Source organism: Lontra canadensis, unplaced genomic scaffold, assembly GCF_010015895.1.
Source record: "Lontra canadensis isolate GAN:19392208 unplaced genomic scaffold, GSC_riverotter_1.0 scaffold84, whole genome shotgun sequence".
Classification (NCBI taxonomy): Eukaryota; Metazoa; Chordata; class Mammalia; order Carnivora; family Mustelidae; genus Lontra; species Lontra canadensis.
This window is the reverse complement of record NW_022631078.1, coordinates 5,545,806-5,572,217: the sequence shown is the minus strand read 5'-3', so window position 1 is coordinate 5,572,217 and position 26,412 is coordinate 5,545,806. Positions and strand designations below refer to the sequence as shown.

General features: G+C 50.3%; 1 protein-coding gene across 3 annotated transcripts in view; it reads right to left on the bottom strand.

Moving 5' to 3' along the window:
• SCUBE1 (signal peptide, CUB domain and EGF like domain containing 1) overlaps nt 1–26,412 on the bottom strand; it is a 133,677-nt gene that overhangs the window by 94,603 nt on the left and 12,662 nt on the right. For 2 of the 3 annotated variants that reach the window (XM_032882823.1, XM_032882824.1), the window contains exon 3: nt 17,611–17,739. In XM_032882823.1, coding sequence (XP_032738714.1) covers nt 17,611–17,739 — 129 coding nt within the window. Of the gene's footprint in view, nt 1–17,610; nt 17,740–18,601; nt 18,823–26,412 lie in introns of those variants that run through there. The other variant, XM_032882825.1, reaches the window with a different exon arrangement.

Sequence of the window (26,412 nt, the reverse complement as noted above, 5' to 3'; positions counted from 1 at the left end):
ATAAAAGTCCCCGTGAGGGACAGAGGGCAGCCGCAGGATTCTCTTCCTTGGATGGGTTCCCCGAGGAAGGGTCCCAGGTCAAAGACTGACAGCTTTTCCCCTCTCACCACTCCTGGCTGGACCGCCTTCATCTGCTAGTTCTGCCCCCTGCATTGTGCCTGTGCTGGCCGCTGCTTTCGCTGAAATCACTTTCTCGCGCCCTTACCGCCCCACAGAGGCCCGCCAGTGTGCAGCCACGCCTGTCCGTCCGTGTGCGCGCTCTCTCTCTCTCTCTCTCTCTCTCTCTCAATAAGGACACTGCGAACACTGGTCAAGGCCTGCCCTCAGGGAGTGGTCCAGCCGGCGGGGGAGAGAGGAGGGGAGATTGGTGCAGGTGAACCACTGACTAGGGCCTCTGAGGGCTGCGAGACAAAGAGGGTGTGCATGTGAGAAGGCTTGTGAGGCCACACTGAGGGGTAGGGGAGCCCCTCCCTCAGCCATGTGAGGACCAGGGTGGGGAAAGGTGGGTTCGGTGGTGGGACACAGGCGTGTATGCAAGCGTGTGTGCGCAGCAAGGCTGGAGCTGCAGGCGGGGCCCCGGCGGCTGTGGAAGGGGGCTGGGGGCCAGGCTTGAGTCGATGCTGTACCCAGCACATGGCCAACCTTGACCCCCGACACGCGCGCATCTACAGGGACACAGCTCTATGCCCCAGGCCCGGAGGGCGTCTAGCCGGCAGAAACCCCCTGTTGATCTATCACCCTGTACCCCTGAGTCCCCTCTCCTACCTGGCTGAGCCTCTCCCACCTTTAGGCTTTGCACAAGCTGTTCCTTCCTCCCTTCACCCCATCTCCACCCCACCTGGTGACCTTTCAGCCATTCCTGGCAGACAAGCTGTCCCCTGTGCTGGGTGTGGTATTAACTACATCGTGGACAGCACTCTGGAAACATTCCTGCACACAGCCTAGAGCTCCTTGAGGCCAGACGTCCCATGGAAATCATCTCAGGACCCCTTGACCTGGCAGATAAGGGCACTCAAGGGGCATCAGCTGTTCCAGAGGTCACGCACCATCCCTCCCGGCGTTTGTTTCTTTCTTTCTTTCTTTCTTTCTTTCTTTTTTTTTTTAAGATTTTATTTATTTATTTGATAGACAGAGATCACAAGTAGGCAGAGAGGCAGGCAGAGAGAGAAGGGGGAAGCAGGCTCCCCGCGGAGCAGAGAGCCCGATGTGGGGCTTGATCCCAGGACTCTGGGATCATGACCTGAGCTGAAGGCAGAGGCTTTAACCCAATGAGCCACCCGGGTGCCCCCCTCCCGGCGTTTCTAACCAGCCCACCCGCCCCAACAGCAGCAGCGCTCACTCACAGGCTGCTGGCTCTCATGTCATGGGCTCTGATTCCAGTCCCACCTCTTGGCTAGATGATTACGGGTCAGCAGAACCCTGGGAAAGCAAACCTGTGTGCAAACCTGAGTGCGTGCCCATGAGCACATCGCATCAGACTGGCATGCGGACGGTACTGGGCAAGAGCCCTGGGACGGGAAAACTGCAGAGCTGGGCGGCTACCTTCTGTTTGGTCTAGTGATTTCGCTGAGCATTTCTGTATAATCGTCACACGTGTGGAAGATGGACACATAAACAGAACTTTCGACTCTGCGTGGTGAGGACTACGACTGCCGTCAGTCCGGGCCGGGAGGCAAGAGCCCTGGAAGGGCGGGGAAGATGTGCAGAAGGACAGCCTGGAGGGCTCAGGACAGGCAAGAGACACAGTCAGCCCTCCAGGCAGAGGGAAGCACAGGGCTGCGAGGTGCCCCAGCTGAGCCTTAATACACACGTGGAGCCAAGACCAGGCTGGCAGAGCCCAGACCAGGAGGGGCCGTCTGCCGGGCTGGAGAGGTGAGCTCCAATGGCAAGAGGGGCCACTCAGAGGGACCGCCACGAAAGTTTGTCCCAAATGACTGCACTGGCGCCTGACCTCTTGGTGGCCAGTGGCTGAGCCAGGGGAGGGCAAGTTGGCCTGTAGGATCCTCTCCCCGATTAAGGCAGCCTGCGAGGTGACTAAAGCCCCCAAACAAGCCACTGGGCAACTGCCATGGCTACCCTCTGCCCACAGACCAGCGTGCCAGCTGGCCACAAGGCGTCTCCGCCAGGCCGTCTATTTCCAGCTGCATGCGGTGGGGACGAGGTGGGTGACAGGGCGGGGTGGTGCAGTGGGCCATACATGGGGCTGGCTGATGGCCACCACAAACAGCCAGGGGCTGGGGGATATGGGTCATTGCAACATCTGTCCAGAGGCAGCCAAGGCCCAACGAACGTCCAGGGTAACCCCAAACCCTGGTGAGGGCCCAGGCTGCTCCAAAATAAGTGAGCTGGTGGGCAGAGGAAGTGCCGGACTAGAGGTTCTGGGACGCTCGCACTTGTTGATCTACACTCCCTTTTAGGCACGCGGCTCATCTCTGGTTTGGGACGCATGTTTTGGTGGTAGGGTGTTTTTAAAGAGTCTTCACCAGCCACTTATTATTTCTTTCTCTGCGTTCCCACCAAGCCCCTGGCACACAGACTGCAAACGAGATGGAGAGCGTCTGCCCGCCTGTCCCGTCCTCTGAGACTCGGTGTTTTTCTCTGCTGTTCAAGCACTTGGCATGCTCGGCCCAGGGACAGGGTGGGACCTCTTCCTCAAGCCACCGAATCAAGACTTAGTCAATGGTGGGGCTGGCACAGGAGGAGGGATGAGAGATTTCGGCCCAGGCCTACCCATGGGAAGGGCAACCATGTGGTCCCTGCCCCAAACATCCAGCCAGAGGGAGTGCGGGAAGGAGGCGGGCAGCGCCGCTCTGGATGCCAACCGGGCACCCCTGTGCTTTCACAGAGACCACCTTGCAGTATTTCTATAGCCCCCTCCCTGGGGAGAGAGCAGACAGCTAGCCCCAAAACACTGCTAGGAAGGGAGCCAGGAGCCAAGTCCCCATCGCCCCTGGTCTGGAAGGGAGACTAGCAGGAGTCGGGTGTGAGGCTGGGGACACGGGGCGCTTTTGTCACACAGGTTGCTAGGAGACCTCCCCAGTGGGGCTCTGCAGCTCTGAGAGCACTGATGCTCTGCCCCTGTGGCAGTTTGCGTGCCCACCGCTATTAGATCCTGCTCCTCCGGGAGGTCAGAATCAGGCACTCTGCCCCCATGCCCCAGCCACCTGCCATCCCTCCATCACACAAATGAGCTTGTGCTGGGCCGGGCGAAAGGAGCAAAGTCGTGTCGGAGCCCGACCCCACAGGAGCTCCTGAGGCCATAAGGGAGACCTCAGATGTCCAGTGACAAGCGTGGGGGCTGTGGGCACCCAGGGGAAGTGTGCCACTTAAGGAAGGCCTTTGGAAGGGGCTGATACCTGAACCGAGTCCTGAGGGATGAGTGGCAGTCAACCAAAAAAGCACGGGGAGGGGTTTTGGGCAGAAGGAAGAGGAGGGGCAAGGACGCCGTCGAGCAGGACAGGGCGGTGTGTTTAGGGGGATGAAAGCTGTTTGGCCTGCTGGAGATGCCAGTTCTGAGAAATAAGACAGAGGCAGACAGGGACTGCGTCTGGCAGAGGCAAGGAGGACACAGCATAGGGCTCGGCCCCTGTCCTCAAGGACATGACATGCCACCAACTCATCAAATCACAAGATGCTAAAGAGAGAGGTGCTCTGGCACCACAGCCCACTAGGGGTTCCAAACAGCGCTGTACAATCCGAGGGGCCTTCCATGGTGGGCAGAGGTGGCGGAGGGAGGGTACTTCCTGGAGAGCAGGACTCTCATTTCCTGACCGCCCTGCCTCCCATTTCAGCCTGAGCAGCAGAACCGCTGCAGGATTCTGCTTGAAACTATGGGTTCTGCTGCTAGAAATCTGAAAACCACGGTCACGTCCCATCCTTCCATTTCACATATGATGGGGAAACTGAGGCACAAAGAGGCAGGGAGTTTTCTAAAGCCCCAAGACAAGTCCATGGTCCAAAAGGGCCAGGCTTGGTATACTGCCTTTCCACCCAGCACCGCCTGGCCCCTTCTGTTCTTCCACACCCCTCCCTGTCCCCATCCTGTGCTGGCTGTAGGCGTGAGGCCACTGAAGGTCACTCTACCCCCGAAAACGCCCCAGGTCTCCATCAACCTCCCTCCTCACCCCCCACTCCATGATCTCCCTGGTCTGGTGGTGGTTTGGGGAAAGCAAGAAGCGCATTTATAAAGACACACAAGTACCCAGTGGTTTTCTTTTTCTCAGACCAAAGAATTTCCACTAGAGGAATAGTGGTAAAAACCTGGACAGGATGGAAAAGTGGGCCTGACCCGGCTCATGCCTCCATGTCAAATCCCTCTAACCACGGGTGTTCACATCGCCTGAAGGTGGGCCGAGAGTGGGCGTGGGGGCAGAGGTAAAGAGAGCAGGAAGAAACCTCTGGAGTTTACCTGAGAAAACACTGGTGTTTATGGAGTGAGTATATGACTGTCTGATGTGCTTTAGTTTTACATTAAAATGGTTGGCATTTTTTTCCCAGCAAGAAACGCATTTGAGCTGTTGGAAGTATAAAGACAAATAAACAGAGGCAACTAGAACCTTCATTAGGGGTTTGAAGGAGCAACACATTGTCTCCAGCTGTCCTCCGGCATGAGAAGGGGCGCCTTCAAAAGGGCCCAGGCAGCACGACCCTTTCATCCTGCCGGACGGTTCGGCTGCCGGCGCCCGCCGTGATTTCCCCCGACGTGTGCAGCTGGACTCCTGGGCCCCCTCAGCGTCCCCCGAGAGCCTCTCCTTCTCCTCTTAACCCTCTGCATGGCGGCCTGCATTGTCACCTGCACATCCATGTCCTCATCTGACCCTAAGGGACCAGGATCATGCCGTTTGGTAGTGAAATAGGTGACATGTATCCAAGGTCACAAAGTGGCTATGGGGCAGAGCTGGGATGGGAAGCTCTGGGGTCACAGGACCCGTGTCAAGAGACAGGGGATCGAATCCACGTAAGACAAGGGGAGAGCTTTCTGACCCCAGGAGGGTGGGAAGGAGAGGCTTGTGTGGCAGGAGCACCATGTGGAATGGGAGGGGTGGTCCCCAAGGGGCTTCATGCACAGCCCAGGCATCTTTGCCTGCTCAGAAAGCAAATCTATTGTCTTCACAATGTACTCTGACTTTACACGCTAGGAATGAGTGAAATTAGGTAATTCACATCAGTCCGGCCCGGTATGGGCCGGGCACTGGGTGTGTGCTTCACATAGCTGATCTCACTCAGTGTCTGCCTCACCCGTCAGATAGGCTCTGTGGTTAGTCCCACGCTACAGAGGAGGACTCAGAGGCCCAGGGAAGTGAAGTTACTTGGTCAAGGTCACACAGCAAGTGAGTAAGCGAGGGATCCAGGATTCGAAGCTGGGCAGGCTGGTTCCCCGTCCTCCTTGAGGGCTGGGCCTGTGTCGTCTAACTCCTAGTTGTGAGCTCAGGGCAGGTGCTTGTGAAATCTTCAAGAAATGAATGAATGTTAAGAATTCCAGCTTTTACCGCCATCTAGAAGCTCCAGACTCTCACATCCCCCTACCCCAGACCTGACGACTCCACTAACTTCTGAACGGGCACACCATTTCCATTGGGATGGCTATCGGTCACCCCAAACAACACATGGCCAGACTGGCTCTCGAGTCGACCCCTCCCCACTCCAGCCTGCCCTGCTCCCAGGTTCCCCACCTGAGCCACAGCACTGAGCCACCCACGCACTCCGGGCAAAAACCTAGCAGTTGGTGTTGGTGTCTCTTTTTCTCTTACCTTTTCCATTGAACCCATCAGCTCTCCTTTCAGAGCTCTCCTTTCAGATATATTCTGAATTCACCACTTGTCCTCACCTCCACCACTGGCACTCTGGACTGAGCCACCACCATCTCTGACCCTGACCAAGACCACCAGAGTGGTCTCTGCCTCTTCCTCCCTGGAATATATTCTCCAATTTGGGGCCAGAAAGCAAATCCCTTTAGGTTAAAACGTCAATCAGATTAGGTCAATTCCTAGTTAAAATCTCCATGGCTCCCAGCTAATTTAGAATAAAATCCCAACCCCATTCTAGAACCTGGAAGGCCCTGCCTACATCCTGACTTCATCTCTAGTCCCTTTCCCTCACTCTCGGCCTCCAGGCACACTGACCTCCCAGACTCACCAAGTGTGTCGCCACCTCACTGGTCCTCTCCCTTCTGCCCGGAGGGAAGGTCCTCCCTATTATTTTCTAAAGGTATCTTCCTCCTCCTCACTGAAGCCCTATCTTGTTGTCCCCTCTGCTCGAAGGTGTGCGAAGCTTTGTAACGGCTTGAGGCTAGACTGTAAAACTTCCGCGGATGCAGTGGCCATGCCATGAGGAAGCCCACACCGACCCGTGTGGAAAGACTGCATGGAGAAGTCACCCCAAACGTTCTGGCCAACAGCCAGCATCAACCACCAGACACCAGCAAAGACGCTTCCAGATGATTCCAGCCTGCTGTCAAGTCCTCCCCAGCCTGGGCGTCTTCCCAGCTGAGGCCCCAGACCCTGTGGAGCAGATGAGCCGTCCCTGCTGTGCCCCGTCTGAACTTCTGCCCCGTGGAGGCCAAAAGCCGACTACAATGGCAGTTCGTGCCACAGAGCGTGGGGTGCTTTCTCAGGCAGCACTAGTGACCACAGCGTACTCCGTCCGGCACCCCAGCCTTCTCCCCATCATCTTTCATCACGTCGTTTCGTTATTTTCCACCAGAGCTGCCCTGACTGAACCGTCCTTCCTGAGCTACGTGTCGGCGTTTACTGTCCCCTACCCTCCGGCTGCGGGAGTTCACACGTGTGTGCCTGTTGAGGCCTTCGTTTATCACTCCCTGGTCTCTTCCCCACTTGAAACCGCGTCTGGCCCAAGGCAGGTGCCCTGCAGAATTGTTTGGAATAAACAGGTAAACATGAGGTGGAAGGCTTTGGTGTCACTGCTATCACAGCCCTTCTACCTGTCCTCACAGTCGTGAACACCTCTGCCTCTGATGCTCCTGGAGTCCTGACAGATGCCCCTGATCTTTGCTCTGAGCCCAGTGCGTGGTCTGCTGAGCGACAGGGCCCAGATGATGAGACACCTTGACAGATTTGCTTATTTTCTTTCTTTCTTTTTTTTTTTTAAAAGATTTTTATCTATTTATTCAACACAGAGAGAGAGATCACAAGTAGGTAGAGAGACAGGCAGAGAGACAGGGGAAGCAGGCGCCCCGCTGAGCAGAGATCCCGATGAGGGACTTGATCCCAGGACCCCGAGGTCATGACCTGAGTTGAAGGCAGAGGCTCAACCCACTGAGCCACCCAGGCGCCCCACAGACTTGCTTATTTTCTCATTCTCCAAATACTTATCATATGCCTAGGATATGCCAGACATCGTGCCAGGCTCTCAGGAGGAAGACAGGGGATGAAGAAGACAGCTTCTGCCATCAGGGGAAGCAGAGAGAGCCACAGCAGTGGTGCATATAACATGGTCATGGAAGACTCCAGGGCAAAAGGCAAGTGAGTGACAAGAAGGACCTCACTGGGTCCTTGCTGGGAGGAGCTGTGAACAGCAGGGATGCGCAGAAGGACTCCATGGGTTTAAGGCAGGCTGGGCCAGAGGGCAGAAAATAAGCAAATCTGTGGGGTGCCTGGGTGGCTCATTGGGTTGGCACAGGTGAGAGCAAGGGGGAAAGGCTGACTGGGCCCTGGTGAGGGGGCCTCATGAGCCAGTGGGCAGACACACTGGGAGGCCATGAGAGAGTGAGTTCTGGAAGAACAGGGCTCTGCAGTCACACGGGGTAAGACCAAAGCCCGAGGGAAGTTCCAGGGTGACACAAAGCTCCTACACAGGTGGCAGGCTCTTGCCTTGGCCAGGGGAGGCAGTGCAGGCTTTGGGGAGGAGGTGCCCTTGGGAGCCAGGGGGGAGCCAGGGGCTGGAGCCAGGGGCTCCCTCTTGGCCCCTGGTATGCTATCCACCTGCCCGGCTTGGCAGATGCTGGGATTTCTGGATGTCCTCCATGACTCCCCAGCTCATATGGGGTACATCCCTAACACCCAGGGAGGGAAGCCAGCCCTTCCCTGAACCTGGCCAGCCTCCCCGAGCTGGTGCTGTTCTGGGCACTGTGGAGCGGGGGGGGGGGGGGGGGGCGCGGGTAGTCAGCGACTCACAGGCTTGAGCTGGCAAATGGTCCCAGCACTGCCACTTACTGGCTGGGTGGCCTCATGCAGGCCACTTTCCTTCTCTGAGCCTTGGTTTCTTCATTCATAAAAAAGGGCCATGAATGGCTTCTACCCATGGACACCGTGAGGACTGACTGAGGGAACATGAACACAGCATCTTGTACAACTCTGGGTGTGTGGCACAAACTCCAGCCCAGCTCCCTCATCTCACCCAAGTAGAACTGCCCACCTAGCACAAGGCTGGGCACACAGTAGGTGCTCAATGAGCATTAACGGGAAAGTAGCCATCTTGTTAATAAAACAACTTTTCTGTGGGACCTGGCTACAGATGACTTCTCTTCATCAGGGGAAAAAGTGCTGAGAAGCAAGTTCAAAATTCAAACCGTGAGCAACTTGAGAAACATATTTTTCAGTAAGTCAAGGTAAAGACTGGGGTCGAAGAAAACATCTGGCTAAGTGAACTAATGGCTTTAGAGAAAGAGGACCCTTGCTTTGTGGAGACGGGAAAAAATTATCCACTGCTGGTTTTAATTTAAGATGAAAAAAAATCTTATTCTATTAGCCTAAATATTGCTCTTATGTCCAATTGCATGGAGTTTGGAATAATATTTTTCAAACAGAACTACTGCTATTTCAAGTAATTACAATGCTAAAAGCAGTCATTTGGGGTTGAGCAAGGATCTCATCATGGTTTCAATTCCCTCTGGTGTCATTTTCTGTTATATTTGAGAAATTCCTCAATAAAGATGTCAAATAGAGAGAGGGTTTTGCTCCCCAGAGGACAGATTTGGCCACCCTCCCAGGCAAGCCATCTCTATAAGAAAATAACCTCTTTTGCTCAAAAGAAAAGGTTCAACTGTGAAAACTCAGGCAAGAAACTAACCCCGAAGCCATCAGCCTCATTTCTCCTAATTAACTCAGAATGCTTTTCGTACTCTGCTGATGAGGATTTAGTCCAGCCATCATCCCTGAGGAATTCAGTAGTGGTTGAGAGAGGAATGTTACAGCTGGACAAGACTCCTGACCCAGACTCCTGGAGACCAAAAAACAAGAGATGCGAACAGCCTTCACTGTCCCCGATGGGTGATGGGTTGTGAGTGGGCTCCTGGTGATGGACCAGAGATGGTCAGGCCTGCATAAGGCAGCAAGAACAGAGAATCTTCCAACAACTCCATTAGCCTCCATGGCCACTGAGCACAGTGGGGGCAGGCCCTGTGCTGGAAACTTCACCAGGAAGCATGAACATGATCCCCACTCAGACCAAGCAGGTAATTAAATGCCTAAAGCTACTGACTGTGAGCAGTAGGGCGTGGTGAGGATTATAGCCAGCAGGAAGTACATAGCCCCTCCAAAGTAGGTGGTTGTGGCCCAGCTCCTGTCAGTTGCCCTAGTCCTACACTGAGATGTGGGCAAGAGGTACCCCTGCCCTGGGCCCTACACTTTGGGGGTCCCTGCTCTACCTCCGGTAGCTACAGCCCTCCCTGTGGAGTAAGGAGCCCGCAGAGAATCATGGGCAACTGGAACACAGACCCGCCCTTCTAGACCACACTCGAGGTATTTGAGACCCTACAATTCCCTGTCTGAATGGCCCCAAGTCTGTTTTCAGAGGGACAGATAACCCTTAGGACCAAGCAGTGGAGAAAGGAAAGGTAGTTTGGGGGCAAATGGCCAGAGCTTAAACATTCAGGTGAGGGGGTCTTCAGGCTCCTGTGGTATAGGATGGAGTCAGCTGTGAGAAGAACTGGGAGCGGGCACTGCCTACCCGACCACTTTCTGACACAAAACTTCAAGGAATCTCAGATTTGAAATCCCAGTGTAGCCTTCTGGGTCATTAGGAAGGAGTATTTGTCAAGGTAGAAAAGACGGAATATGTTCTGGCTTTGAAGCTTTCTCATTCTACCATATTTAGCCATAAGTATGTGCCATAAAGGCCTCCATTTGCACTCCTGCCCAAGGTCCACAATTTCAGGGGTCAGGTGATTGTGGCCGAGCGGGAACAACGCTGGAAATACTGATTTTTATGTAACATCCCTTGCTTTTTTCCAAGTTATTTTTATTAGTTTTTTTTTATTTTCTTGTTTTTTTTAAGTTTTTATTTTAATCGCCTGGTGCTCATCACAACAGATGCCTCTTTAATCCCTGTCATCTGTTTCTCCCACCACCCCACCCACCTGCCCTCTGGTAACCATCAGTTTGTCCTCTATAATTCAGAGTCTGTTTCTTGGTTTGTCTCTCTCCCTCTTTTTTCCTTTGCTTGCTTGTTTTGTTTCTTAAGTTCCACATGTAAGTGAAATTATATGGTATTTGTCCATCTCTGACTGGCTTAATTCACTCAGCATGATACTCTGGCTCCATTTATGTCATTGCAAATGGCAAGACTTCATTCTTATTAATGGCTTCTTTATCTGTTCATCAGTTGATGGACACTTGGGTTGCTTCCATCTCTGGTCTATTGCAAACAATGCGGCTATAAACAGGGATGTGCCATAAACATTAGTGCCTTCATATTCTTTGGCTAAATACCTAGTAGTCTGATGGTTGGATCATAGTATAGTTCTATTTTTAACTCTCTGAGGACCCTCCATACTGTTTTCCATGGTGGCTGCACCAGTCTGCCTTCCCACCCACAGTGCATGAGGATTCTCCTTTCTCCACAGCCTCGCCAACAACTGTTGTTTCTTGTGTTGTTGATTTTAGCCATTGTGAGAGGTGTGAGGTGATGCCTTATTGTGATTTTGGTTTGAATTTCCCTGATGATGAGGGATGATGAGCATGTGGGGCATCTTTTCATGTGTCTGTTGACCATCTGTATGTCTTCTTTGGAAAAATGTCTATCCATATCTTCTGCCCATTATTAAATTGGATTATTTGGGGTTTGGGTGTTGAATTGTATCAGCTCTTTATATATTTTGGACACTAACCCTTTATCAGATATGCCATTTGGAAAGAACTCCTCTCATTCCGTAGGATGCCTTTTAGTCTTGTTGATTGTTATCTTCATCACGCAGAAGCTTTTTATTTTGATGTAGTCCCAATAGTTTATTTTTGCTTTTGTTTCCCTTGCCTGAGGGGACCTACCCAGAAAAAAAGTCACTACAGCTGATGCCAGAGAAATTATTACATGTGTTTTTCTAGGATTTTTATAATTTCAGTTCTCATATTTAGGTCTTTAATGCATTTTGTATTTATTTTTGTGTACAATGTAAGAAAGTGCTCTGGTTCCATTTTTTTTTACATGTAGCTGTCTGGTTTTCCCAGCACCATTTTTTCCCCATTGGATATTCTTTCCTGCTTTGTCACAGATTAATTGACCAGATAATTATGGGTTTGTTTCTGGGTTTCTTATTCTGTTCCATCAATCTATGTGTCTATTTTTGTGCCGGTACCATTCTGTTTTGATTACTACAGCTTTGTAATAGAACTTGAAGTCTGGAATTGTGATGCCTCCAGCTTTGCTTCTTTTGTTCAAGATTTCTTTGGCTATTAGGGGTCTTTTGTGATTCCATACAAATTTTAGGATTGTCTGTTCTAATTCTGTGAAAAATGCTGTTGGTATTCCAACAGGGGAATGCCTTAAATCTGTAGATTGCTTTGGGTAGTATAGACATTCTGACAATGTTTGTTCTTCCAACTCATGAGCATGGGATGTCTTTCCATCTCTTCATGTTGTCTTCATTTTCTTTCATCAGTGTTTTATAGTTTTCAGAGTACAGGTTTTTCACCTCTTTGGTTAGGTTTATTCCTAGATATCTTATTATTTTTGGAGAAATTGTAAATGGGATTGCTTCCTTAATTTCTCTTTCTGCTGCTTCATTATTGGTGTATAGAAATGTAACAGATTTCTGTAGATTGAGTCTGTATCCTGTGGCTTTACGGAGTTCATTTATCAGTTTCTAACAGTTTTTTTTTTTTGTAGAATCTTTAGAGTTTTCTACATAATCACGTCATCTGCAAATATTGAGAGTTTTCCCTCTTCCTTACCAGTTTGGATTCCTTTTATTTCTTTTTGTTGTCTGATTGCTGTGGCTAGGATTTCCAGTACTATGTGGAATAAAAGTGGTGAAAGTGGACATCCTTGTTTTATTCCTGATCTCAGGGGAAAGGCTCTCTTGTCTTCCCACTGAGAATGATGTTAGCTGTGGGGTTTTCATACATGGCCTTTATGATGTTGAAGTATGTTCCCTCTAAACCTTTGTGGAGGGATTTTATCATGAATGGATGTTGTACTTTGTCGAATGTTTTTTGTGTCTATTGAAATGATCGTAAGATTCTTGTACTTTCTCTTATTGATGTGATGCATCAGGTTGATTGATTTGTGACTATGAACCACCCTTGCATCTTGCGAATAAATCCCACTGGATCATGGTGATTGATGTATTTTTTAATGTATTGTTGGATTTGGTTTGCTAGTAGTTTGATGAGGATTTTTGCATCTATATGATTCAGAGATACCAGCCTATAGTTCTCTTTTTTTGTGGTGCATTTATCTGATTCTGGTTTCAGTGCAATGCTGGCCTCACAGCATGAATTTTGGAAGTTTTCCTTTCTCTTCTACTTTTTGGGATAGTTTGAGAAGAACAGGTATTCTTTATCTTCTTTAAAAGTTTGGTAGATGGGGCGCCTGGGTGGCTCAGTGGGTTAAACCTCTGCCTTTGGCTCAGGTCATGATCCCAGGGTCCTGGGATCAAGCCCTGCATCGGGCTCTCTGCTCAGCAGGGAACCTGCTTCCCTTCCTCTCTCTGCCTGCCTCTCTGCCTACTTGTGATCTCTGTCTGTCAAATAAATAAAATCTTTAAAAAAGTTTGGTAGAATTTGCCTGTGAAGCCATCTCATCCTGGACTTTTGTTTGTTGGTGGTTTTTTGATTACTGATTCAATTTCATTGCTGGTAGTGGGTCTGTTCACATTTTCTATTTTTCAGTGTTGGTAATTTATAGGTTTCTGGGAATTTGTCCATTTCTTCCAGGTTATCCATTTGTTGACATATAAGTTTTCATACTATTCTCTTATAATTGTTTGTATTCTGTGGTATGTGTTATTATTTCTCTTCTCTCATTTATGATTTCATTTATTTGCATCCTTTCTCCTTTTTTTGATAAGTCTGGCTATAGGTTTATCAATTTTATTATGTTTTCAAAGAACTAGCTCCTGCTTTCATTGATCCATTCTATAGGTTTTGCTTGTTTGTTTTTATTTCATTTATTTCTGCTTTAGTCTTTATTATTTCCTTCCTTCTGCTGGTTTTGGGTTTTGTTTGCTGTCCTTTCCCTAGCTTTTTTAAGTATAAGGTTAGATTATTTATTTGAGATTTTTCTTGCTTCTTGAGGGAGGCGGGTAGTGCTATAAACTTCCCTCTTAGAACTGCTTTGGTTGTATCCCAGAGACTTTGAACCATTGAGTTTTCATTCACCTGTTTCCATGTACTTTTTTATTTCTCTGTTTATTTTCTGGGTGACCCATTCATTGTGTAGTACCATTTTATTTAATCTCCATGTATTTGTGGTTTTTGTGGTTGACTTCTAGTTTCATAGCTATTGTGGTGAGAAAAGATGAGTGTATGTCTTTGATCTTTATTAGATTTTGTTGAGGCGGCTTTTGTGATCTGTTCTGTGACATCCCTTGATTTGTAAATGTTGACAAATCATTCAATGAGATGACAGCAACAGTGATGATTACAAAAACACCGGGAGGACAAACGTGTCTGTAGGCTGGAGGAGGATGGCAGGCTGACTGCTTGAAACCTCCATGACAACATGATGACAGTACCCAGCACCTGTGCAAAATGTGACATCTGTACATGCAGCTCTCCAGACCTGCCTTTTTATTTAACTGTCATGGCGCCCCTCTGAGACCAGGATTACTGACCCATGTTGTAGTTAGGGGAACCTGCTTGGAGGGTTTGAGGAAGTGGTCCCAAACCACTGACTCATGAGTGGTTGTGCCAGAACTTGAGCCTAAATCTTCAAACTCCAAGCCTGGCTTCCTCTTCCATCATTCTATGTTTCTGCCAGCACTTATCCTGATGCCATATCAGGCACTGTATCTCTCACCACCTGTTATGGAGGAGGGATGTGAGGCTCTGGGAGGTCATGTGGCCAGTGTGGGATGGAGATGGTTGGAACCAAGGTCTGACTTCTCTAAAGCTAGTTTTGTCTTGAGAAGGAAAAAGCCCAAACAAAAACACGTCTGTCGGGAAAGTTCTGCCCTCAGCTAAAAGCAGAGGAGCAACAGAGAAAGCCTTTTCTTGGCTGCCGTATGTGTGAGTTAGAGCCGTGTGAAGTTGCAATCTGTGCTCGGAGGTGGGGGTCGGGGAAGTCTTACCCAGTTATTTAAATTAATCAGTGTAAAAGAATCTGTTGTAAAAATAAAAATAAACCCACCCAGACTCTGCCGTTAGTCGGGAGGCACTGGGTATACCTGCCATCATCCAGAACAAGGGTATTTAGGAACTGGTGGTCCTCCATGGGTAAGAGTGTTAGGACGAGAAAGGGAGTCCCATGGGTCAGACACAGTCCAGGGAGTGCAGATGGCTGGCTCTGGCCTTCACAGGCCTATACCAATGCATTTCTTACTGAAAGCTGGTGAGCAGGCTCGAAGCCCATGACACTGTGAGTGCTCGATGCTAGGCCTTCTCTAGATGTTCTATAACCAGGATCTCCTTCAATCCTCACGAGATAGGGACTATGAATTCCATTTTACAGGTGAGGAAACTGAGGCATGGAGGTGAAGTGACTGGCCAAATGGCACACAGCTGGTAACTGGCAGAGCCAGGACCTGAGCCCAGAACGGGCAGTTCCCAAGGCCTGTCATCTGAACCACTGGGTGCTACTGCCTGTTGTCTCATGGGGATATCAGCTCTGCCTTCCCAGACTAATCAGTTACTGAAGTGAACTCCTGCTGTCATCTGAAACAGTGGCAAAATTGGTAAAACTCAGGGCTCATGCTTTGGGAGGATTAAACAAGATAACGCTTGGACCATACTTCACTTGGTGTCTGGCACAATAAAGGTCCTACGGCACAGCCCCAATCTTTACAATCTAACCAAATGCCCAGCCCACTGCTGTAGCCTCCTGGCACTCCTGCCTCCCACCCTGAGCCCAGCCCCCAGGAGCCCCCTGTGGCTCTCTGCACAGGCGTGCCCTCGTCCCAGCCAGCTGCTCCCCAACCTTTGCAGAATCTGTTCCATGCCACCTCCTCTTTGAAGCCCCCTGGGGAGCCATTCCATTTCCATCCCCAACCTCACCCAGTGCAGGGGCGTCTCTTCACAGAACCCTCAGGGATCCCACAGCCTGCTGTCCAGACCTCCATTTCAGCCCTTATTTTGGGTATAATTACATGTTCACAGATCTGTTTCCCATAACAAGTCTGTCTGAGAGCCAACATTCACTAAACAAAAGCAGCAGGAAATCTACAGCTAATACACCACTGGGAGGACGGGTTCCAGAGTAATCAGGATGCCACACTTGCCATGCCATGCACCCACAGGCCAGCTGGCACAGGCGAGGTCCCCTGAGCCCTTTCACGAAGTACCGCACCGAAAGCCATAAAAACATCCCAATGACCCTCTGACCTAGTCATTGCATTTCTGGGAAGAAAGGTTAGAGGAAACAATTAGGAAATTAAGAAAAAATAAATTTATGCCAAGAATCACACCTTGGGATTCTGAGGGTAGGAATAAAACAAAAACATAAACAAACAATTTAAATGTCCAACCACAAAAGGGAGGCTGAGTCACCCAGAATAACAGTAATGCCTGTTCGTTGATGATTTGTGCCAGGTAAATGCCAGTCACTTCGCCTCGCCGTGTCATTTTGTCCTCGCGCACCGCCTGGTGAAGTAGGCAGCATCGTCATCCCGCTTTCCAGCAGGGAAGCAGGCTCAGAGGTTGTGACCGGAGTGACGGCTACTAGCAGGGGAATGCCAGGCCAGGCAGGACACTGGCAGCAGGACACTGTCTCAGTCACTGCTCACAAGAGCCCAGGACGAAGCAGCTCTTCATCTTCTCCCTTTACCAACAAGGGACTGAGACTCTGAGACAAGAATAAGGTATCCACAGCCACACTCCTGCCCAGTCCATGGTCTTACCTCCTTGGCTCTAGCTGTTGGGACCTGTGTCACTCAGCAGCCAGCAGCAGAGGAGGGCCTGGGGGACAGGCACAACTGCTTCGAGACCCCATGCTCTCTGCCATGAGATGGTCCTCTGGCTGCAGATGGCAAACCACCTCTGTTACGAATTATGTCCCCCCTAAGATGCTGAAGTCCTAAAAACCAGTCTCTGTGAACCTGTAACCTCTGTTGGAGATAGGATCTTTGCAGAGGGGTCACAAGCCTAGGACTGTGTCCTTCTAGAAGAGGGGAATTGGGACACAGAGACAGATGTGCACGGAGCAAAGGCCATGTAAAATTACGGGGAGACAATGATCTACAAGAACAGAATGCCGGAAGCTAGCAGAAGCCAGGCGAGAGGCCCGGAGCAGATCCTCCCTGGAAGCCCTCCGAAGGAACCAACCCTGCGGACAGCTTGACTACAGATGTCTTGCCTCCAGCCTGGGAGAGAATAAATGTCTGTTGTTTGGGCCACTGAGTTTGTCACATCGTTACAGCAGCTCCGGCTCACTAGTCACTTCTCACACTATGAGACAGCTGACAAAATGGTGATAACCGGGGCCAGGGTGGGGCTGGGGTGGAGGATATCTGGGGGGCATGTGATGGGGGCCACTGATTGCCCCTACAGGAATCCACATCTGGGGGCAGGGAGGGCTGCGAGGAGACACACCAGCACAACAACGCTGCTTTCTAATTTCTCTCCTTCTTCTCCTACACGTACCCAGTTCAATCCAGCAAAGCTTACGTTACTCTTCTAAATTCCATACAACTGGCTTAAATCTGTGTACTTGAGCCATGAGAATCTAGAGGTAGATGAGAATCCTTGTGATGGGTCATTGTGTTCCTCCAATCCAGATGTTGAAGCCCTGATCCCAGGACCTCAGAACGTGAATTACCTGGACACAGGGCCTTTCAAGTGGTAACTGGGTTAAAAATGGGTTCTTAGGAAGGGCCCCACTCCAATAAGACTGGTATCCTTATAAGAAAAGGAGATGAGGACACACAAAGAGAGGTGGAAAGAAAAAGAGAGCGCACGATAAACCAGCTCCAGGTACGCCCAGATTGAAGTACTACACGAACACATAGCAAGAGGGTGGCCATCTGTGAGCCAAGGAGAGAGGCCTCAGGAAAACCACACCTGCCAACACCTGGCCCTCGGCCTTCTAGCCTCCAGAACTGTAAGAAAATAAATTCCTGTTGTGGAAGCCGACCGATCTGTGCCGTCGTGTGCCGGAGGCCCCAGCAAAGTAACACAAGGAACCAGAGGAGGGCGAGCCTTCCCACCGGCCCCAGCACTGTAGGCTGGAGCTGAGGGACAGGCAGGGCGTGCTTAGCGGGCCGGGCACGGCCGTGTCACTCACCCAGGCAGTTGTGTCCATCATGGGCCAGCATGAAGCCGTCGAAGCAGGTGCACCTGTAGTTCCCTGGGATGTTGATGCACTCGTGCACGCAGCCCCCATTGTAGTAGTCATTCTCACACTCGTCGATGTCTGCAAAACGAGGGCCAGGAGAGCATTCAGAGAAAGGGCCTGGGGGTCCCCTCTCCCCGCTACCAATGAAGCCACCAGGGTGTGAACAGTTCGGGGATGACTCAGTAGGTATCCTCTGAAGTCCTTGCTGGACCCTGGGGCCCCAAAGATGGCAAAGACGAAGAGCCTGGCTCTGCACTAAGGCCGGCCCCCTCCTCCTGGGGCAGCACGGGATGCCCTCACCACAATTCGGCAAGAATTCGGCAAGAATTCACCCCCAGCTCTGCCTCCCTCAAAAGCCTCTAGACAACAACAGCATGCGGGGACCCTGTCTAAAAACCCCTGAAACCGGCTCTCTTCAGCTTATGTGAAAGCCCCCCAGAGATGGAGAGCTCGTGACTTTGTGCAGTGCGGAGTACCGAATAATATTAACCTTGCGCGCCACCAAGAAATGTAACCTCTGGAAGGAGAAATGCACAGACTCCGCCCAGTTTCCTTCCACAGCCGCGCCTGAAGCCGGAATTTCTACGGCTCCAGAATCCTTGTTATAACAAAGGCTTCTGTCTCTGAACAATGGCCAGCAGTCTTTGTAAAGGTCACTCTTTTTGCTGTTTTAAGCCTTTTTTCAACATTTCCCATCAGGGGTTAAAGGGCTATCAGTTCTGGAGCTCCAGAGAATTGGAGGCCTCGGAGAGTAACAGGAATGCACGACACCAACGAGCGGCTTCTATACCCAAGTCCCGAGCAACCCCGTCTGTCATTCTCTCCTCACACCCCGCAGGAGCTCAGAGAGGTGGGCACCGTCATCCTCCCTCCAACTTTACACGGGCACTGAAGCAAGCGGGGCCCAGGGAGGCCAGACCCCCGCCCAACGGTCGCACACCTGGGAGGTGGTCCGAGTGGGATTCGAGCAAGACAGTCTGGCTTGGGAGCTCCTGGGGGCCCTAAGCCGCCACATCTCTGACAGCAGCGAGCCGGGGGCGCTGAGGCCCAAGGGGAACCACCAGCTTTGCCTGTGGACCTCGGTAACCCCGGCCCAACCGCTCCCGGGGCTCGTTGTCTCAGCACACACCGGCCCTGACCTCCACAAAAAACCCGCGGAGGCAGCGAAGAGGAAGCGGAAGTGCCCACTCGGGGGAACCGTAAGTATCGTATTTGGCGGAACCGGAAGCGTCCAACAGAGCACAACCGGAAGTGCCTCACAGGAACAACCCGTCCCTCCCCTCCAGGGTCAAACAGGAAGGTTTGAAGCCCTGTTGCAGCTACGAGTGCTGGCGGGAAGAAGAGAGGGCACCGAAGGCAAGCCTGGCTGCTCCCTTAAAGGCCCGAGGAGCTGCCACAGAGCGACACCCAGTTGCAAGCTCCCTCCATGCTGGTCCTGAGGGCAGAGCTACACGCAGTGGATGAAAGCCATGGGGGGAAACTAGAGTCGCAGGTAGGAATGTCCATTGGAAAACTGCTCACTCAGGAGGTAGTGAGCTCCCTAACTCCAGAGGTGACCAAGCACTGTTCAGATATCTGCCTGCCAGTAGAGGGGATAACTTCAGTGAAAAGGGCAGCACAAAAATGCCAGAAAACAGAGCCTGGGCTGTGCAGTCCGCTTCTTGTGCCCACCCTTCCAGCCATGACGAGAGGAAAACAAAGTAGCCTGAAACTCCAAAGGAAAGAGACAGAAGCTTCCACCCAGCTCAACTGCAGCGGCCATCAGCATCAGCTGGGAAGCTGGCTCAGCACTGCAAGTCCTTTGAATGGTTTTTAATCAGATTTAATACATTGAGACATTTTATTTTTTATTATTTTATCATTTTTTAAAGATTTTGTTTATTTGACAGAGAGAGACAGCGAGAGAAGGAACACAAGCAGGCGGAGTCGGAGAGGGAGAAGCAGGCTTCCTGTGGAGCAGGGAGCCCGAGGCTGAGCCCGAGGCTGAGCCTGAGGTCGGCTGGATCCCAGGATGCTGGGATCATGATCTGAGCCAACAGCAGACACTTAACAACTGGCCACCCAGGAGCCCCAAACATTTTAAATAACATCGAAGGGGGATATAAGATTTTATGTTTGAAAGGGCACACAGGCATATGAAGACTGAGCTATTGATTACTTCTCATTCTCTGCAGCCCTGACCTTTTTGCCACAGCCCCAGATAAACCAATCTGACTGCTTTCCGCCTCCCACCCCCGAATCTCCCAGACACTCCAAAGGAAACATGGCCTGACTTTAATTCATCAACCTGCACTTGACTTGGGTTCCTTGTCCCTGTGAATATTGTTATCCTTCCACCTCTCCACAGACATGGAATCAGCTACCAAAGCATGGTTTTTCTACAGCGTTAACATGGTTGCAGTCTGTCCACTGGGCACCCATTCTACCACCTGCTCATCACGGCCATCATCTCTCATCCTATCTCAACCGGCAGCCCCAGACCATTCCCTCCCTCATTTCTTCATGTAAACAGGTGGCTCAGGAGAAAATGGCCTGGTCCCAACTCTGGGGTTGCAGCCTGGTTGTTTAACACAAACAGTATATGTAGCAGCAGCTCTTCGTCCCAGGGTGGGCCATGACTTAGGTTGGATCAGTGAGACTGAGGGGAAGCACTTTTACTCCATGCTTGGGTAAAAGAATTCTTTCTTGCTCTCAAGTTGTAGCCCCGAAGGAATTATGCAGATATTTACTGAAAACACACACCAGGTCACTTAATTTTCATAGCAACCCTCTGGAGTGGGTATCTTAACTTCATTTTATGGGTGAGCAAACTAAAGTACAGAGAGGAGAGGTAATTGCTCAAGGTCATATAGTAAACGGTAGGGCAAGGGTCAGAACAGAGGTCTTTCAGTCTCAAAAACCTGTGTCCTTTCTAATAAGTTAGAACACCCATGACATGCCAGGCATTGGCAAATTACTATATACACATTATTACACCCTTGGTACATGTATACTGTGTGTTGAGGAAGTATTATCTAATGCTCCAAGCACCCATTTATCCATTCATCCTTCCCTTTGTCTGTTCATGCTAAAATCTATTCATTAAATATCCAGTCAGCTGACTATCCTTCCATTTATCCAATCACCCATCATTCACTGGTCCATTTATCCAGCCAGGTATCTACCCATGTATCAAATATGCATCCACCCATCTACATATATGGCCAGACACACTCATCTTTTCATTCGTCTAAACATCTAAACATCCATCCATTCACTCATCCATCCATCCAAATGTCTAAACACCCATCCATCTATTCATTGTTCCAAACGCCCACCCACCTACACACACACACACACACACACACACACACACACACACACACCCCGACCCACTCGCCATCTGTCTATCCATCCACTCACACATCCATCCATTCATATATGGATTCATCCACCCATCGACTTCTTCAAGCATGATCCATCTAAACATCTTACAAAATGCACACAATTCGATTTAAAAATAAAGATGGTGGGAAGAAGAAAAAGAAATGAGGGTTGAAGAATAAGAGAAAACTGGTGAAAGTATACAAATACACTTGGTAATTCTAGCACAATTTCAAAAAGTTGGCCACAAATATGGCTCTAAGCTGCCCGGAAACCAAAGCAAAGAGGAAACACAGAGTCGCCACATCCATAAAATGCAATTAAACTGGTTTGAATGGTGGTGAGGTCTAAGAAAAATGTCTCTTCCCCTGGTTAGGATAATCATATGCCCCGATCTGCGTGGCACATTTCCACTTTATGCTGTTGTCCGGGTGTCATTATTGACAGCACACTTTTCACTCTCAAAATAACAACCTATTTGGTCACCATACCCGGAAGGCATTATAAAGATATTGCTGAATAATCAATAAAACAACTCTAGCCTTTTCTTCCCGTGACACCCTATAGTATGGGCCACAATACATGCCAGTAGGCAGTAGAGTGAAGGAATGTTCACTGTTCAGACCTCTTCCCTTAACTTATCTCCAAAGGATTTCCCCCAGATCCAAGCATCTCTTAGAACCATCAGCTCCTCTCCAACCCCCAGACCTGATGTGATACCACAGGCTTCCTAGACCAGCCTGCAGCATCTGCTCACAACTAACCCCCTCCCCTGATTTCTGTGCCTGTGTGTTGAATTTTTTTTTAATCATGTGAGCCTCCTCCTTTAAATAAGAAAGAAACACACAAACAAATCAACCAAAAAAAGTCTCTGCCAAAGCGAGTGGATTTATTTCTGTTAAAAAAACATGTTCATGAGCCACCAGGCCTGGGGGAGGGCCTACAGGCCCCCAAGATGCCCAGCAGGCTCAGACCACGTTTTAAGGACTATTAAAGCCAGAGAATGAGGAACAGGCAAATGGGGTAGGGAGAGGGTGAAGGAGTGGAGGGGGACAGAGCCAAGCTCTCTGGATGTTTATTCTTGAAGGACTATTGTGGGCTGAATTGTGTCATTCCCAGAGATGTACTCGTGCCCTAACCCCCAGTATTGTGAATGTGACCTGATTTGGAAATGGGATCTTCGCAGATGTAAGCAAGTTATGGTGAGGTCATGCAGTAGGGTGGACCCTAATCTAAGGCTTGGTGTCCTTATAAGAAGAGGGAAATTTGGATACACATGGAGAGGATGTTGGGACAGAGAGGAGAACACCATGGTGAAAGGCACAGAAAGAAGACGGCCACTGATGACCACAGGAGAGATCGGAGGGAGGAAGCTGTGTAAGAGCCTGGTGTTAGTTAGTCCCATTTTGCTGATACAAAGGCTGAGGCACGCATGGCTGAGCACCTAGTCGCCTGGCCCCGAACCAGTGGCGGTGTTCGAAGGCAGATTCTATACCTGTTGGAGCCATATCCCCAGCATGCATGAGATGAACACTTTCTAAAAGGGCATCAAGTCCAAAAGGTTATTAGGGAGGAAAGTGGGAAGGAGACATCATGTGCCTCATTGTTTTTTATTCCCAAGGTGTATGGTGTATACCTGCCCTGAGGTTGAGGGACGGTGACAGGGACCTGAGTGCTGGGGATGACAAGTCCAGCAGCTCACCCTAGCCATCTGGGCTCCTTCTCAAGCTTGTTTTTTTTTTTTTGTTTTTTTTTTTTTTTGGTTATGTTTTCATACTCAGCTCAACAGAAAACAGCTTCCAACATCTCACAGAGCAGAGAAAAGCAGCACAGGAGCGGCTCATTATGGGATTTTTAAAAGCACACAGTGTCATTTTTCCTGTATTAAGGGTAGCATGCACACGTGATCGCACAGCTGTGGTTGTGCGCCAACAGTAGCGGTTTGGAACGCGAATGGAATGAGTTTAGCCCTTTTTTTTTTCATTTAATTCAAAATTGATTCTCGTTGCACCATAAAATATATATTTATTCTGTGGTGCCTGGGTCCTAAAAGATTGCATTGCAATGTGTCAGCGCTCCTTCTCGTTTCATCTTCATACTATTTCAGAGCCTTTTCCTAAAAATTAGGACTGACTGCAAAAGTTCTCAAAATGAGGATTTTTTTAAAGCTCCCTGCTCTCCGCTTTCAGAGATCATTACTGAAAAACCTCTTCTCATGTCCCCTTGAAATTGGCATTTTTCTTGACATTCCTTGAAGACAGTGGAGACCAAGTGTTCTTGCAAAGGCCCCTTCCCTGGCTGGGCGCTAGCCTCTCTTCTTTGTCTGGGGGCTTTAGGAAAAATCGTGCACTCCTCAGATCAGGCAACCATTCTGGGAGAGATGTATGGCTTAGGAAGTTGAGTCCTTATTGGTGAATAAATCTTAATCCGGTTTGTTGGCTAATTACACTCGGGGGAAGGTAGTTTCGCGGGCCGCCTAGCAGGAAGGATTAAGCCTCCTGTCTCCGGTGGCACAGGGTTAAGCTCTGGGTTTGTAATGATTGAGTAATGAGACGCAGCTCTCTGTGGACCCCTGGCAGGTTTCCCTTCTGCGGAGACAATGCCAGAAGTGGGCCCAGCAGTTAATTATGGGAAAGGTCAAAGGTCACGCAAAACCAACACACATCTATATACTTTTTCATTCCTCACTGCGCACAATGACCATGGCTCAGCCAGAGGGTGGGAAGGCCCTCCCCACTGCCTACCTCGTGATCCCCAACGACCATGGGGTCCGAGTGGCTTGCCGACCTCCCCCAGGGGCCACCACACTTTTGCTCACGCCATACCGTCGCCTGAGGATCCTTCTTCTTCACAGACACCTCTGACCATCTGCAGCCTGAGCCCCAGCATCGTCTCCTACCTGCTACCTGTGCCGATTCCCCGGCAGACGTGACTCCTCCTCGTCCTCTGGACCCCAGAGCCCCATAAATGGACTGCACCATTACTCTTGCTTGCCGTGTACCCGTCTTTTGGGGCTGTGAGTTGCACGGGGCAGGAACTGTGTTCTGTTCAGTGTGAGCTTTAGAAGGAGCAGAATGTGCTCAACCAGAGTGTCCTCCGCACTGAAGAAATGAACGAGCCTCCGTTGACCGACCCCCCCGCCGCATGTAGACGGTACGCTGGCCCCTCGCCCATGACCACCCTGAGAAGCGCATACCAGCATCTTTATTTCGTGGCAAGGGAGACCAAGACCCAGACAGGTTACCTCCCCAGCCCGAGATCACACAGCTAAAACAGGTGGAACCAGAAAGGGGGTCAGGATACTGGACTTCCAAGTTAATGCTGTCTTAGTCACCAAGGACCATATATTGTAAGATTCCATTTATATGAAGTCTCCAGAAAAAGCAAATCTGTCGAGACAGAAAATAGATGAGTGGTTTTCTTGGGCTGGGGAGCTGGAGAGCGATGGCGAAGGGGTGCAGGTTTCTTTTTGGGATAATAAAAAGTTTCTAAAATTGACTGTGGTGATGGGGACACAGCTCTGTAAATGTACTAGAAATCACTGAACTGTACACTTTCAATGAGTGAATTGCATGGTATGTGAATTATATCTCAATAAGGTTGTTACTATATATATATGTACATATATGTACATATATATATATATATTTTTTTTTTTTAGAGAAAAGAGAGAGCATGAGTGTGCACAAGCAGGAGGTGGGAGAGGGAGAGAGAAAAAATCTTAGGCAGGCTCCACACCCAGCGCGGAGCCTGACATGGGGCTCAATTTCATGACCCCGAGATCATGAACTGAGCCAAAAATCAAGAGTCAGCCGCTTCACCGACTGCGCCACCCAGGCACCCCAGATGTTTACAATTTTATTTATTTATTTATTTTTATTTTTATTTGACAGATCACAAGTAGGCAGAGAGGCAGGCAGAGAGAGACAGGAGGAGGCAGGCTCCCTGCTGAGCAGAGAGCCCAATACGGGACTTGATCCCAGGACCCTGAGATCACGACCTGAGCTGAAGGCAGAGGCCTTAACCACTGAGCCACCCAGGTGCCCGATGTTTACAATTTTAAAAACTTAATGTCATCAATGCTATCTGTTGCACTGGCTGGGTCCCTGGCACTGTGCCTGGCTACAGGGACAACACAGGATGCTTATTCTGAATTGACCTCAAATGCACCTGCCTGGTGTGGTCTCACGGTGGGTGTGCAGCTCTCAAGCCCCAGGTGGAATTTTCCCACGAAACTAACCAGTTGATTATTCCCTTTCTCCCTCAAAAAGTCCCGGAATCTTTTGCTGGCAGGGGGTGGGCTGTTCCCAGACTCTGACATCAAGCCTCAAGGACCTCAAAGCAATCTGGTCAAAGGAAAGCTGATCTGTCAGAATGTTCTAGATGGAAGTGAGGAGGTGTCCCAGACTGCCGACTCAGAGTTGAGGCTCCCACCCCTCCCCTCTGCCAATTATAGGCATGACCGTTCTCCTGTCACCTTAGCAAAAGGCAGGGGAGAAGCCCAAACCACGAAGCCCCCCAAGTCCCCCAAACTGCAAGCTCCGAGGGGCTGCTACCCAGGCCCAACCACCTGTGAACACAACAGCAGGACACTCAGAAACATGTAGCTGCTGGAAAGCCTGAGCTGCCACTCAGAGTGGGTAAGCCGGTACCCGCCACGAGCTTCTCCAATGTCCCCACCAGATTTTATAAGGGGAAACCGAGCCCAGAGAGGGGCACTGAGGCTCTAAGCTTATCAGCAAGTCAGGGGCAGACAGCAACTTGAACCCAAGGCTCGACTCTCTGGGGCCGACCCGTGGGCTCAGGCCTCAGGCCAACCTGAGCTGGCCCGGCGCAGTCGTCTTTCCTTCTTTCTCTCTCCAAATGCCCCATGCAGTTTCTCTCCAACACACAGCAAAGCAGTGGCAACTCCCCGCCAGACACCAGCTCAGTTGCAAGTGACTTACCCCTCACCATAGCCCAAGCAAGAAGGCTGAAGTTCCCTTATCACAGAAAAAGAAACTGACCCTCAGAGAGCTCAGAGATCACCCAGCTAGTAAGAGGCGAAGCCGATATGGGAGCTCAGGCAGGCTGGTTCCAGACTCTGCCCTCCTAGCATTGACACAGTCCTCTGGAGAATTTCCCCTTCTCCGTGACCCAGGAAGTCAGGGCCCCTAGTCCTTGCTGAGGATCAAGCCGCCTCCCTGCCTTCTTCCCTCCTGTACCAACACCTTCTCCAGGCTAGCCCCCCAAGCCCAGGTCAGACCCTGGCCACAAGAAGCTGCCAGCCTGATGGGGGACCATAACCCAGACGCAGACAAATTCATCTAAGGAGAGCTTCCTCTGCCAACACACCAGCCAGGCCCAGGTTTATCTATGGGGCTGCCAGTGGGAAGGGACAGGAGACTA